Consider the following 15,075-nt stretch of genomic DNA (forward strand, 5'->3'; position numbering starts at 1 on the left):
AGAAGAATTTCGCCAATGAATGCAAATTTCAGTCATGCTTTTGTAGTGGTATGTAGCAAGCATTTTTGCATTTCAAATGTGCAGTCCTTTCTAATGGAAATATTTTTATATTATTTTGACAAAAAGAACTCGTTTGAACAAGCGTTCATGCGTGTAATTATAAAATCTTTTGAATGTATTTCACGTCGTTATACATAAATTTGTATGCGGAAATTTCACAAAAGCTATACTAATTGAATCATCTTTTTGCACGAAGCAACGCGAAGCTGCTAATTGAGCACGCTCACCCAGTCATTGGCGTAATACGAAGCGAAGCCTTGTTGTTCTGAAGTGGGGTTCGCGAAAGCTTCTGCAATTAAAATACAAATGAACGCGCACGAGTGTTGTGCCTTGTCAGGCCGCTGCTGCCAGCTCTTGAAAACTATTGTTCGCGCCATCAGATTCGCCAAAGTGCCCAATTTCCATTCAACAGCACCGCGTTTGCAGCCGGCAGCGCATTTTCTTAATCGCCGAAGCTCTATATATTAGCATAACAATGGCTTTCCAAGAAGAAATCTTTCTTTCTCCTCTCGCAAATTGCGGGGCGCCTGCAAAAATAGTAAGTATGCAACCTCTCGTGCGCGAGCGTTGCGCCGGTTGCATAACGAGTTCGGATAAATCACGGCGACGGGACTCGTCAATCAGCTGCGGCGTATTAAATCGATGCGGATTTATTAAAAAGCTCTTTCTTCTCGCGGGAGGGAGAAAAATGCCATCGCTTGAAGTGAGTCGAGCGGAAAAGGGCTCGAGAGAGGAAGGACGAAATGCGAAACAGACGGGTGGCATTATTTCGCCGCTCGCTAATATTCCAGCTGTTGGGTTGCCGCGCCGGCCATTTCTCTCTTTAATCGCGGTCATACGTCGTGCCGCTGGGTCGATATTATGTAAGCGACTCAAGGAACTGCTGCTGATGTCAGTTGCCACTCACGTGGTCTCAGCCTGTGGCGTTTCATTTTAAAAAAGCGACATGAATGAATGCAGTGCAGAGCGTAATAAAAAGCAAACTGCAATGCAGGAACTGGAATTGCAACCGATCACCCTGCCAGATAGCGTGCAACAATTGGTCGACCAGAATCAGAGGAAATTGAAGTGCCCTAGGGTGTGGTGTTCTCCGGCTTTGGAGATATTGACTGCTGGGAAAATGTCTGGTTGCAAGTTTGGGATTAATTGGCTCTCGCATCGTCGCGATGAGTGAGGCCGAGTGACACTGACACATCGAGCCGCGAACGTGACCGAGTCCTCGCTGCGTTTCGTCACCATCAGCTCTCCGAGAATAGCTCTGCCAATGGAAAAAGTGTCTATATGTGCACGGCACACACGGGTGCGTGAAGCTTTTCAAGGGCTAATTGCGATCGACCGGCTGTGGCGTGAGACACGTGAAAATCGGCGTGTTTAGCCAAAATAAATTTCCTCCCGCGCACGGGTGTTAAACGTGAGGGGCGGAGACGGAAGAGGCAATATATTTTTGTTGCGCGACTCTGTGGTGTGGCACCAAAATTTATATTATGTTTTTCTTGCTTGGAACGAAAGAGCGAAGTTTTTCCTTAATTGGTTCCAGTTGACTCACATATGCTCAACTTTGCTGCGTGCTGGAAAGCAGTTTAACGAAACACAAATATTCGTCATTACGGAGTGCGTATAAAAAGCTGCATTTTCCTTTATCTTTCTTTCAAAAGCGCCCGCTTCGCAAACAGGGTAACGGAGATTACAGAATACGTGTACATTTCAAGCGAGGCCAGTGTACTAATAAAAAGAAGTAAAAAGCACTCAAAAAATCCAGCCAGTCTACTGCAAACGAGATTCAATCGGGCTTTTAAACCAACATTAAACATACAAAAACTAAAATGCATAGTAATGGTCTGGTTAAAAACGCCTCGATTCGGCGTCACGAGATCAAAGGCAATCACGCGTGATAATGCGCCGTCTAAAATAACCCTTTTCTGGTAGCAGGCTGTTGCACTCGCGTCGGGGCCAGTGGCGGCGCCGTCATTTTTCATGCGGTACGCACGAAATCTCTTAATTTTATGCTAGAGTGCACCGGCACCAGCAGTCATTTCATAAAATTTAGCCGCGCGCGAGAGAGACGGCCCCGGCTTAAAATACACGTGCGGATATAATGCGACGAGCGAGAGAGACTTTTTAAATCTCTCGCGGTCCCTATTAGAAATTTAATTTACGACGCCTATTTAGCTGCCGGAAAAAGTGGCGGCCCGAATTTATTAATCATAATGACCGTTTCTAAGGAGAAAACTGCTCGGATCTTATCTCCGTGTCGGCCGTTTTTGCCCCTTAATGACCACACCGAGCACCGTCCGCCAGTTGAACATCCCTTGCACGCCAGTTACACAGCTCGAGATTACGCTGTATTTTTTTAGCTCTGTTGTGGCTGTTTTCCACAATCTTTAAACTTGCTTCATGGCAGGAATTAATTTCTACCCGCCAACACCTAAAATTCACCTGTACACGTCGAGATCATGAGTACACGTTTGCAAATAGAAAGTTCCGTGCTGCCATTTTTTTCTCATTAAATTTATTTATTTTTTAAAGTAAATGTGTCCTACTGGATTAATAGATTATGTTAAATCAAGTGTCCGAGTTCGATTTCATCCCTCTTCCCCTAAATATACCTTACATACCGTTTGAATTCACACACAGTTTGCAATAGGTGGCATTTTTCAGAGTATTTTTGACCGGTGAAAATGACAGGATAGGTTCCTCCTTCACTTTTGAGCAGGGTTTGTCGAATGTTTAAAAAATAGGCTCCTAAAATCTTGCACGTTTACAGGACATATTTCTTAATCTAAACAACAAAAAATGGTTTTGGCTTTTTTATTGTATTTCTTGATTTCTCTGACCTACCGTCCAAAAATCCATAATTTTATGCTGGTTTCTTACACAAAGATTATTCCTGCCAGCAGATTTTTTCAAATGAAAACGAAGATAATCTAACCCTGCTCGCTCTCCGCAAAAACTGAACTAAATTAGCTTTGAGTGTAAATTTCTTGAATGCATGCGAATGATTAATTCTAAATCTAAGAAATCCTTCACTGTGCAATGTGTTCTTTCTACTTTTCACAGGATCATAATCTGGCATAAAGTTGATTTCACTGTCACACTTTTCACTCGTCCTCATAAGAAACTATCTGAATCTGAACCAACCCCCTCATAATGTTCATCATGCGTGTGTGACTGTTCTATCCCTCTCACCGTAAATAAAATCTCCTCCTAAAGTAGTGTAAAGCGGCAAGAGTGTGCGGAGACTGACTGCGTGCGTCGGTGTTCGCAGGCAAAATTCCGCAGGATGGTGGATGAAAACAAGACTCTTGCCACGCGCATCGACGGCGACCTGCAGGCGGCCCAGGAGGACGTGGGCGTGCTGCGCGGCGAGTTGGCCGACGCGAACCGCCGCCTCGAGGAGCTGGCCGTCGCCCCCAGCTGCGAGGCCGGAGGCGACGCCTCGCCCCCGGAGCAGGCCCCCAAGATCCCACCAAGTCCACCTCCGAGACTGCACGTGCCCGCCGTGCCCGTCGCCGGCAGCTGTCCGTCCGCCGTCCAGGAGCAAACAGAGCCGGTCGCCGGCTGCAGCTCCGCCCCCGCAGAAGCACACCAACCTGTTTCGCACGGTTCCATAGGTGAGTTTTTTCATTTGATTTTCAATTTGTGGGGAAAAAACATTCGAATTTGGGAATCTCTGAGCTTGATTCTCTTTTGCTTTCTGTACGAGTGTCGTGAGTGTTTTTTTATTCGAGGTCCGTAATTAATTCATGTTGTATAAAAATTATGTCAAAAAAGTTTGTCAAAACTCGCTTCTTAACCACGTATTCATTTGCCTGTCTCAAAGCGCTGTACTTCAGCCGACGCCATACCTGCGCGTCGCGCGAATCTGTCGCCGGTGCTATTCATTTAATGTTCGTTTTATTTTCGCTCAGGACAGCTGGCTTAATTCTCTTTATTGAACAATTCAATTATTTCTTGTGCCAATAATACTTAAATTTTATGGTAAAATTTAAAATTTATAGTTATTTCTTTACTCGACCTTTTTTTCATTTAATTTTCACATGTACTATAAAGGGAAGATAATGTATAAACCACTTTTACCACGCAGACCGTGCGGTCAACACCCGAGCACGCGCTACAGCTATATTAGTTTTTCCATGAATGAATTTTTCATTTTCTTGCGGCTGATGTGGTGTGGCTGGAAATTCCGTTTCGCCATTATAATGGCGCGCCCGTTGTGCGAAATTGGCGTAATTTCGCCCGCCGTCGATTGAATCGTGAATAAAATTTTTGCAGAGACGGACCCGGGCGAGGGTAGCAGCAGTTGCGGCGGAGGCAGCGGCAGCGGCAGCTTGGCAGAATTGCGCGACGAGAACGCGCGGCTGAAGCGAGAAATCGCCGAGCTGAAATGCCTGCTTGGTCCTGAGGCCCTGGCGCTGAGCGCTGAGCTGGAAAGCACGAGGGACGCGCTCGCTGGTGAGACGCAAATCCAATAAGGCCGACTGACCTAACGCGCCACTTTTTTCTCAGCTGTGAAAGCCGACAGGAAAAGGCTCAAAGCCGAGAAGTATGACCTGCTGAACCAAATGAAACAGCTTTACAGCACCCTCGAAGACAAGGAAAAGGAGCTGCGCGATTTCATCAGGAATTACGAGCAGGTAAAAAGTGGAAATTTCGTCTGTGCACGGCCTAGCAACTAATAATATCGCCTTTGCGAGACGAAGCAGAGCGTCGTCATCCCTTTTGCAAAAGCCTCTTTCCTCAGGCAACCTCGTTAGAGACGTGAAAGGCCTTTTTTAATTTGATTGTTAACTCGCTCTCTTCATGTTACCAGCAACGAGACTTGACTCCTAAAGTTCCAAGTTGGTTGAAACCGATAGAAAAAGTGGCCACTTAAAAAGTTTCGAAGTTTGGCGCACTGCTCTAATTTGACTTTAAATTAAATCCAAGCAATTAAATAATTCAGAATAATTACGAAACAAATATATTCATTTAAAATTTCGTTCTCGATAAATTTATAATTTTAGTTGGCTGGAAAAATGAAGAAACACGTGCTCTTCGTGGTGATATTATTTATTTTTAAATTGTTATACCCTAAGTCAGTATTTTAATTTTCTGATTTTAATTTACCTTTAGCTTCAATGGTGGATATTTTGAAGAGCCAGCCCGTTGGCTCGTATAATTAAGGCATTGTTAATAGGGTCAAGGCATTATTGGGAGATATTTGAATATTTGTCCGCTCCTTGTCAAATAAATCACAAATATTATTATAATTAAAAATATTTTGAAAATTATGTCTAGATGCGGGACACAGAGGTGTCAACTCAGCAGCTGGCCGCCGAAAGGGAGGAGCGCGAACGCGAGCGCTGGACCCTGCTGCGGCACGCAAGGGACGAGGCGGAGCGCAGCCTGGCCCTGGCCGCGCAACTCACTGCCAGGGAGACGCAAATCCAACAGCTGCAGGAGCACATTTTGGAGGTCAGTGCAAATGGAATTTCAGTCTGGATGCAAGCCAAGTGGATTTTATCGCGGCGAAATCTTAATTAACGGTGTGCGAGAAAACTGCTGGGACTTGTGCAAAAGCTGCCGCTGAGTTGAAAGGACTGTCTGCTGCTTGCAAGAGATAAGGAGGGTGCTGACTCGCCTGCTCAGTCTCGTGCGGTGGACGTGCTTCGTTATTTGCTCCCAGCACTCTTGAAACATTTCTTTACAGCATTTGTCTTAATTAGACGGTCTGGATTCAGATTAATTGAATAATTGAGATGTCAAAATTAATTTTTAAAGGAGCTCGCCGCTTTTGAATTTTCTCAAAAGAAGCACGTCGAATTTCGCTTTGAAAAAAGAGTTTCATATTTTTAAAGTGTTTGATTTGAGTCACGAATTCAATTAAAAGATAATGCCTATAAAAGCCCAAGTATAATATTCCATACTCTAATTTATCAGATCAAACGCGCCACTGGCTTCATGACCGAGCAAGACTGTCGCGTGAACGGCTCAGGGACGCCGACCAGCAGCGGTCTGCTGAGCAGTGGCGGCGTCGCCGGCCTCGTGGGCACGGGGTTGCCCGGCGACCGGGGCAGCAGCGCCGACTCGGGCGTCCGCGGCAGCTCGGACCGGGAGAGCGGCGCCACTTCGGCCGGTGGGGGCAACCTGTCCGACTCGAACACGGACGGTGAGTGATACATTGTCTCTGTGTGTTGTGCGATTGTGGGCCTCCTGTAGTCACCTCATGGTCTCTTGGTCTCACAGGCACCCCCACCATCACCGTGGAGACGGGCGGGGGCGGCAACATCGACATGGACTCGATATCGGTCGTTTCGTCCATCATCGGACAGCACACTTATCAGAGTGAGTTTCATTTCCGCTCTTTTTCCACGTCTAACCCGAATTATTTTGCGTATTACTTGTTTAGATAGGTTTCACAACCGTACAAACAGATATGGTAACGCGTGATTGATTTGCTTTTATTTTGACGCGTATGAATACTATCTTTGCAGCTGTAACAACACCAAAAGACAGCCCAACCCTATCGCCAATGAGCGCTAATCCCTTCGCCAGAATGATTCAGGACAACAACGTCTTGTCTAGGTGAGTGCGTGCGTGTGATTCTGCAATCCAGGGGTCAGCAAAAGATCCTGATGATTGGCATATGCAATTGGAAAATTAGATTTGGTTCCATGGAAACATGTAGTTAGACCTAGGTGTTGTAAATCTGTCATCAAAATTATTCCTTCAAAAACCTGAATTCCGACAAATTGCCTGCTGAGCCCTGGATTGGGTTCAAAACTCAAACAGTGGCGGACATGCCAAAAACTTCAGAATAAATTATATAATAGACTTTACCTTGCATGAAGAAAGAAAAATACGAAAGTTTAAATAATACTTGATTTAATTTATTTAAAAATATTTATCTTCCTTATATTGATTTTAAATAAAAAAAAAAAAATACAGACCATCTAGCACGTTTTCTAGTTTTTTTTCAGATGATTTGGATGGTTTTAGACAACTTTAAAGGAAAGTGAAATGAAAAAGCAGGATATACCCTTAGCCACCCATCCTAGTAACAGTCAATCTGCGCAGATTTAGAGTTGCATCCTTTACAAAAACCGTCGGTAGTCTGAAATTCCCAATCCTTTTATCCCTTGCATCCACATTTAAGAAACGCAAAAGTAGAAAACATTGTGCTGTTTCTTTTGTATCTAAGGTAACAATTGAATTGGGACTATTTGAAGTTCATGGCCTGTCTCCGCCACTGTTTAAACTCTCCAAATGAGAATGGTGCCACTGTTTTGATCAGTCCGCCGCCGCGCGGTGCTTGCAGGTCCGTCGAGCAGCTGCAGGATTCGTCCGAGCCGCCGACCGGCCGGAGAAAGGGTACCGGTCGTCTGGGCCGAGGGGGCACGTGGGGCAGCATTTCCAGGGTGTTCGCGCGCAGCAGACACCGCAAGATGACCAGTCCTAGTCACGAAGGTGAGTGCGTGACGCCGCCGTGGCGTCGCGGATCGATGCCGCCGCGACGCCGCTCTCGTTGCCTTTATTGAAAAACTTTGCCGCTTTTAAGCATGCCCAAGCCGCCTCATATCTCCGTGCACAAATCGTTTCGCGTGCTTGGATATGCATGGGTGTTTACTCAAAACTTTGTATCCGTAGCGGAACAGCTAAACTCTATCCCAACGTCAAATCAAATGCGAAAAAGAAGCCAAAGTTTTCGTTCCTCTTTTATTATTAGGAAATACATTTAGATGTAAATATGCGACGAGTTCTAAATGAAATGGATGGGATTTTTCTTCCTTCTAAAACAAAATTTACTGTTGATTGCAAATTAACTGTCATTCTTCACTTTATTCCTAAATTCAAGTTCAAGTGCACCAGCAAATTGCTAGACATACAATTTTTGCCGTTTTCCTGCAAGAAATTCGATTTTTTTTATCGAAACAATAATTTTTAGGCGTTTTCCTAGCTTGTTTTCATAGATAAATGATATGCATTTGTTTTTTACCTCTATAGTTGCTTCTTTCTCGTCCTTTAGATAGTTAATAATTACCATTTAATACAAAAATATTTTAATTTTGGCTTCGGTTTCAAAATTAATTATAAATGTTGTTTCACATTTTGCTACATTTTGATTGTTTTATGACCCAATTTTTAAAAAATATTTTTGATAGGTTTTGAAAGTAAATCGTTAGTTACCCCATCTACAGAGCTCCTGGTGAAAAATCCAACTTGTTGAAAATTACCGTGTATTTAAATAAAAAAAAATAATAATAATAATCGGACACTTTTGGACGGTAGCAGTGGACCCATACCGCAGCTGGTCGCCTCTGACCGAGGAGGGCTACGCCGAAAAGCTGCGTCTCCTGCGGGAGGCGTCGACCATCCCCATGGAGCGGTGGCGGGCGCCGACCGTGCTCGCTTGGCTCGAAATCGCCCTTGGGATGCCGCAGTACGGGCCGAGGTGTGCGGAGAACGTGAAGAGTGGCAAGGTGAGAGCGATATACGTGCTTAATCCACCCTATGCAACAAGTCAGGCGCCGGTTGCCTAACCCAGAGCATGTTTGGGCGCTCACTCACTCGCTCGCCACGCTCGGTGCGCAAACAAAAAGTCGTCCGTGCACGTTCGCTGAGCATCTCCATCATTTCGTATTCTGTTCGAGCGACAGATAACCATCATTGTTGATTTATGATGCTGATTTTTTTATTGGGTTAAACAGAGCATAACTTTTTTTGCCGCAGCACTAAGCGTTTTTAAGTGTCTTTATCCTGACTAAAAAATGTACTCGGCTAATTAAATTATTGACATACTCTAAAAGGTGCTTCTTGAACTGAGTGACGTGGAGTTAGAGGTTGGTTTGGGCATCACGCACCCAATGCACCGCAAGAAATTGCGACTGGCCATCGAGGAGCACCGTCATCCCTCGTTGGTACGCTACCCGTGCATGGCTCAGCTCGGACACACATGGGTGTCTAGTGAATGGCTCCCAGACTTGGGTCTCGCTCAGGTACCGACGAGGAATACGTTAAAATCAGCGTAAATTTCTTAACTTTCGTTCTGCACGCAGTATTCTGAAAACTTTGCCACCAACATGGTTGACGCCAGGATGCTTGACCACTTAAGCAAAAAGGAGTTGGAAAAGTTCCTCGGTGTCACCAGAAAATTCCATCAAGCCTCTATAGTTCATGGAATACACCTGCTCAGAATGATGAAATACGACCGACAGGTAATGAAATTTTCGTATTTTTTTTGTCGTCTGACAACCTGGTTTCCAGGCTTTGGCGGTGAGGAGACACCAATGTGAGAACATCGACGCCGATCCAATTGTGTGGACCAACCAACGCTTCATTCGTTGGGCCAGGAACATAGACTTAAATGAATATGCAGATAATTTAAAAGGTATATTTACGTTTTAGCTCTTGAGCCAATATTTAATGGCAAATTTTAATGAATTCCAGACAGTGGCGTTCATGGGGCGCTAGTGGTGCTGGAGCCATCATTCAACGGTGAGACGATGGCCTCGGCGCTGGGCATTCCGCAGTCGAAGAACATCATCCGGCGACACCTGACCACCGAGCTAGAGGCGCTCGTCCTGCCGGCCAGGTACGTCATCTTCTGTCAAGTGGATGCAGATCCGCCTGTCGGTGGACCCCACCATCCACCCGATTTCTTGCAACTGCAACCCCTGCTATGCAGTCCCAAATGATGAAGATTTGTTCCACGCCTCCAAACGTTCAACGACCTGTACACTGAGAGGCTGCTTGTTTTGACACGAGTTTAGTTTGAAATATTCTGAAAATAATGTGGATTGGCTAACACAGCAACCGCTGATTAATTCGTGTGTGTTGTTGTTAGACACCCCCAGTGAGCAGTCTTCCTTGTTCTCTTTGTTTCGTTCACCAACCAGGCTATATTATATATACATCTCATATATATCTTATGTGCAATGATGTTTGAGCTCCACAAACTAGAACCAAAAACCACACACACATTTTACTCCCGTCATTATACGAAATACAATGACGTCGTGAAACATTCGATGTTCCCTGTCCACCCACCATATCAGCACATATCACCGCAATTCGAAACGTGCAAATGCAAATTCATTCGCCGCATTCAATTATTACATTGATTAGTTTATGCTTTTTATAATTGCGTGGTTGATAAGTTTTTTGGTAGATATGCCCTCCTTCTCTTTTACTTTTAGCCTCTTAGACAAAAGAGCTTTTTTATAAATAGTTATACCGCTGGGATCTGCTTGAGAACCTGATCTGTCCCGAAAAAGGCGAGAATGTTTCAACCTTCCCTGAGTTAAAAATCGAATTTCATATTTTTAACTCTCCGAAAGTTGTCTATGATTCACCGTCGGGTCGGACGAGGCTCTCATCAGCGTTACCCAGCGTGTTGCACTTGACAGAAAAGAAATGTTAGTTGCAGTGCGTGTGCTCCATGTTTGTTTTTCTCTTTGTTCTCGTTGCTGTCCTCTCTTCTTACCCAAACTGCCTGTGGCTTGCGCGATAAACAGAGCCGCCGTGGAGCATTACATGAAAATTAGCAAGGCCGAGCGACGCCGCTACGAGAAACTCATGAGCGGCGGCAGTTTAGGTAGGAGTTTCTCGCGCTCGTACGCCGGCGGTCTGCAAGACCACCACCACCACCAGGACGGGGCCTCGATTGCAGAGGGCAGCGGCGCCGAACTGGCCGCCGACAAGGACCGCAGCCGCAGGGCTAGTTTGCGAGTAAGCATTGCATCACACTTCACGCCCTCCCCCACATAACCCAGTCAAAGAGAGCTAAATTTATTATTATTTTTCGCTCTGCCACTTCAAAGGAAGGAACTTTGAATTTAATTACTTTCACCTGAATCTCAAATCAAATTCAAAATTCCAATCTGAATGAAGTGGTATATTTTTCAAATTTTTACTATACACACTATAAAGCAGCACTTTTGATCGTATTTAAATTCATCACACTGCGTGTTCAATGTTTTGATCTCTGTATTAATTTTTTATCGTTTTGTTTGCAATATAATTTTTATGTGTCATTTTTTCATTATACTGTACATAATTTTAGCGAATCACGAATCGCACATCACTCACTTTTGCACTCACACTTCTTTGATGTACCAATTACAACTTAAAAATGCTCACCACTCCACAACTAAATCATAGAACAGCAACTGCAACTCACACTCACATTAATTCACAAAACTATATCGTGATCTTAGCTCCAAAAAAGTCACAAAACCACAGATTGATACAATTTGCTAGCGCAAAATGTGTGCGTTTTGTGGCAAAAATAATTACAAAAACTAGCTGTAATGTGTAAATAATACTGATCGGTTTCAATCAATTGATAGACATTATTACAGTATACATCAAAAGCGAACTGCTGCCGATATGCCAATAAATTGCAATCAAAGGTTTCCGTTCGCTCTTAACAATCCTACACTTAATTGTCAGTTGCATCTTTGTTTTTACCAAATGATTGATGTCTCAAATTATTTCCAAACTGTATAAAAAGTAAAAAAATGAATTATGCAATCATATATATTATATGTCTGTAATTATATATTTTTCAATTAATCATTTGTATATTTGATGTGAGTACCACGTTGTTGCTGGTTGTGTGTAGCCACGTGGAAAAGGACAATATGCTAGAAGTAATGACAACATTGTAGACTTAAATTTGATTTTATATTAACATTTCCAGATCTAAATATCAATAACCTATTTATATTCACCAGTAATAACTCAAAGTGAGAGTCAAATAATTGCGTTTCTATTTTATTTTCGTATTTTTTACTATATTTATTAGTTTAAACTTTTTTTATTGAAATCCGTGATATTTTTAAATAAGAAGGCTGTTGTGTCCAATTATCCGAGTAAATTTTTAAAATTGAGTGTCAAGCTTGACTGACCGAATCTCTTTTCCATCTATTGCTCCCCAATCTGTTCTCCCCGTCGCGGGATTTTTCAATGAAGAGCAACAGTCTCCAATATTTGAAGAAGGTTTGATTACAATTATTTGCCTTCAGTAGTCTTTCCCTTTTTTCAATTTATTTTCTTTTTAAGTTTGACGTGTGTCTTTTATATTTACTTTTAGTAAAACATTTCTTATATTTATTTTTTAAATCACTATAATCTTGAGCAATATCAACGTGGTTACTGGACAATTTTACTTGCATGTGTTTTCAAGCATTTGAAACCCGACAAATATAATTCAAATTAAAAAAAAGAATTTTGGGACTGTAACCAAAAATTTACAAATTTCTTCAGTTTGGTAATCTTGTGCATTTACCATAAAATGTATCTCCAAACCGGTAGTTTGACATTAAAATCATCTCCTGGAATGAACTTTTGAGACCGATTTATTACTTAGGTAGTTGATTGACCTTTTACACAAAACGCAATTAATTACTAACCAAATCTAACGCGTGTGGATCGATTTTCTTTCTTCTATATAGTTCTCATCATGGAGAAGCTCTCAGGTAACTAACCGAACTTGCATGGTGGACATTTTGCAAATTTTAAAGCAACCCACGTTATGATAATTTATTATATATAAAAAAGCAAGCAAAGTTTGTCAGTCACTGGACTCTTCATCAGTGATCATTTGTGAAAAACAAAATGTGCAGCATGACAGTTTAAACAAATCATTGTGAATATATTTTCAACACGAAAACAATACCCTGTATATATAAAATATATCATACAAAAACTGAAACTATTGTGTCGTCTTCACACCGTAGAGGAGATTGTTTTTTTCTACACAACACGTTATGCTCTGTAATCTTTCCGTCAAACAAGACGATTTAAAAGAGGATCAGACAAGGTTTTGTCACATGGCGCAAACCTTTCCTTTGCATGACTGAATATGTGTCGTTCAATATATTTCTGTTAATTGTTTCGACTCACAGCATGTCTATATCTAATAATTCACATTTCTTTGAATGAATCAAAACCTTTTCTTGCTGATAATCCATAGATATGAACTTTTACTGTCGTTGTGATACTTTATTTCACTCTTTACAATTTTGTACATATATCAAATTAGGAATATATTTTGTGCATTTAGTGAATGTTATGTTGATACCACTTTTAATATTTAGATAAGGTAGTACAGCAAAAAGGGTAATTTTATTTGGCTAACAAAGGCGTTAGTTATTTTAATCCTACTGCAAAAAAGATTTATTGAGATTTTTAATTGGCAGTAAATGGACAAAAAAATGAAAATTTTCAGTTTTTTATCTATGGCTAAATTTAGCATTTTCAATGAAATGCTAGAAACAACTAACTGTAAAAATATAAAAAAATTGTAAATCATCCAGAGAAAGTATCTATTTCGAATTGCAGAAAATATGGTGATTCGTTTAAATGCTTCAATTTTAGCCTTAATTAATTGTGAAACATAGAAATCATTACAGACGCCAAAATTTTTCATCCTGTAACTAAACATAAAATAGTTGTACAAAAGTGCATGATAACATAAAATGTCACTAATAACAACTTTTCTTCTTTAGCACTCATTGCAAGAACATAATCAAATTAAATGCTGAAATAAAAATCTCGCTCACCTTTCGCAGGGCTCCCTCAGCAGGGCACTCGGCCTGCGGGTAAAGCAGGAGCTGCAGCGGCAACAGCATCAGCTGTATCACCACCACGAGGCCGCCTCTCCGGAGAGTTCGCTGGCGTCGCCGACCTCAGAGGCGCCGTCCTTCCTCGCAGAGTCTGAGCCGCACGGCCTGCCAGCGTCGTCGTCGTCGACCTCGTCAGGGTCAGCCCGCCAGCAGCAGCAGCACCACCGTCGAGTCAGGTCGATCGGTGACATAGAGGCGGTCAGCGCCGTGACCCCTGTGTGACCCACGCCCTTGAGGTCTCTAAGCCCGGACGATGAGGAAGACTTCGAGCCACTTAGAGAGTCGATCGTGTAGAGAATCCGATGCAAGGCTGTGCGTCCAACGGGGTGCAACAAAAGGATCTGATTGATTGAGTCAGGGTGTCCAGTCCCCTCTAGCTACCGGCAGCGGAGCCTTTATATTATTTGCAGTGAAACACTCGAGTGCTACTCCTTGATTCCCATGCCAAATTCCTCTGTCACATGTGATACACACATATAAACACTTATAACTGCCGACCAACTTCGGATTTTGAACAGAATTTCGTTCCCTGTGCTTGAGTGACGCCCGCGTTGGATTTTCCTAAGTAAGAAGAGTGTTGGATGGCGTATCATATTGTGTAATTTGAGATTTTGATTAGGAAAGAAATGTACGTACATATCTTCTCGAGAAATGTATCACTCAATCACGGATCTCTGACCAATCTCTGTTTATTATGCACACACTCACCTCGATCAGACTCGAGAAGTGTGGTTTCGGTTGGAATTGTATATTATACTCGTCATGCATATGAATGTAATCGAAAAGCATGTTCAAGCACCAAGTAATGCTCAAAAAGTTTTAACCACGCAATTTAGAGATCATCAGTCCCCTCCCCATAGTCGGTCTCACAACAGACGAACAATCAACTGTCTCTATCGCAAAATTAAGCTAAAGTAACCTATTATTATGAGTAGCATACGACGTCGTTCTTGTTGGGTGCATTTTGTGTGTTGTTGACGAATTGAGAATATTATACTCTCCGACTCTTATGAAAGAAAAGAAAAACTGAGAAGCATTAATATATAATAGTATTAATCTCGCATTCGTAAAGAATGGATGTGTATAATCATCAACCTTTATCGTGACCTGTAACAAAAATGAAGATTTTCGCGCCGTGGCTGTTGGCGTTGAAATGTGAGAATCGTGTATTATAAAATGATAATATATTGTAATGCAATATCGAAAATAAATTATTATCTTCACTGTTCTTCAGTGAAAAAGGAGTTAAAAAATAGTGAAAGTAGGTTTCTTTACATCACCGTGATTAATGCAACCAGCCAAGCATTGACGACTAACTCTAGGGACAGACTTAACAGTCGCGTATTTCTCAGATAATATCCAAAATTTAGTTAATTTGAAAGCTAAGCTGTTCGAGTTCATCAGCTAT

At 42.3% G+C, this 15,075-nt stretch overlaps 1 protein-coding gene across 15 annotated transcripts in view; it reads left to right on the forward strand.

Moving 5' to 3' along the window:
* The window catches only part of Liprin-gamma, a 59,970-nt gene extending 45,034 nt beyond the window's left edge, over positions 1-14,936 (forward strand). For 4 of the 15 annotated variants that reach the window (XM_065483809.1, XM_065483808.1, XM_065483802.1 and 1 more), the window contains 18 exons: positions 3,326-3,671; positions 4,333-4,512; positions 4,567-4,694; positions 5,338-5,514; positions 5,980-6,208; positions 6,259-6,384; positions 6,449-6,478; positions 6,534-6,624; positions 7,334-7,506; positions 8,329-8,519; positions 8,847-9,035; positions 9,096-9,254; positions 9,304-9,427; positions 9,487-9,631; positions 10,554-10,767; positions 11,971-12,039; positions 12,495-12,518; positions 13,614-14,936. In XM_065483809.1, coding sequence (XP_065339881.1) covers positions 3,326-3,671; positions 4,333-4,512; positions 4,567-4,694; positions 5,338-5,514; positions 5,980-6,208; positions 6,259-6,384; positions 6,449-6,478; positions 6,534-6,624; positions 7,334-7,506; positions 8,329-8,519; positions 8,847-9,035; positions 9,096-9,254; positions 9,304-9,427; positions 9,487-9,631; positions 10,554-10,767; positions 11,971-12,039; positions 12,495-12,518; positions 13,614-13,889 — 2,871 coding nt within the window. In that variant the 3' untranslated portion in view covers positions 13,890-14,936. The remainder of the gene's footprint in view (positions 1-3,325; positions 3,672-4,332; positions 4,513-4,566; positions 4,695-5,337; positions 5,515-5,979; positions 6,209-6,258; positions 6,385-6,448; positions 6,479-6,533; positions 6,625-7,333; positions 7,507-8,328; positions 8,520-8,846; positions 9,036-9,095; positions 9,255-9,303; positions 9,428-9,486; positions 9,632-10,553; positions 10,768-11,970; positions 12,040-12,494; positions 12,519-13,613) is intronic. The other 11 variants (XM_065483799.1, XM_065483800.1, XM_065483798.1 and 8 more) reach the window with 11 other exon arrangements.
* Positions 14,937-15,075: the final 139 nt, after the last annotated feature.

Source organism: Cloeon dipterum, chromosome 3 (assembly GCF_949628265.1).
Source record: "Cloeon dipterum chromosome 3, ieCloDipt1.1, whole genome shotgun sequence".
Lineage (NCBI taxonomy): Eukaryota > Metazoa > Arthropoda > Insecta > Ephemeroptera > Baetidae > Cloeon > Cloeon dipterum.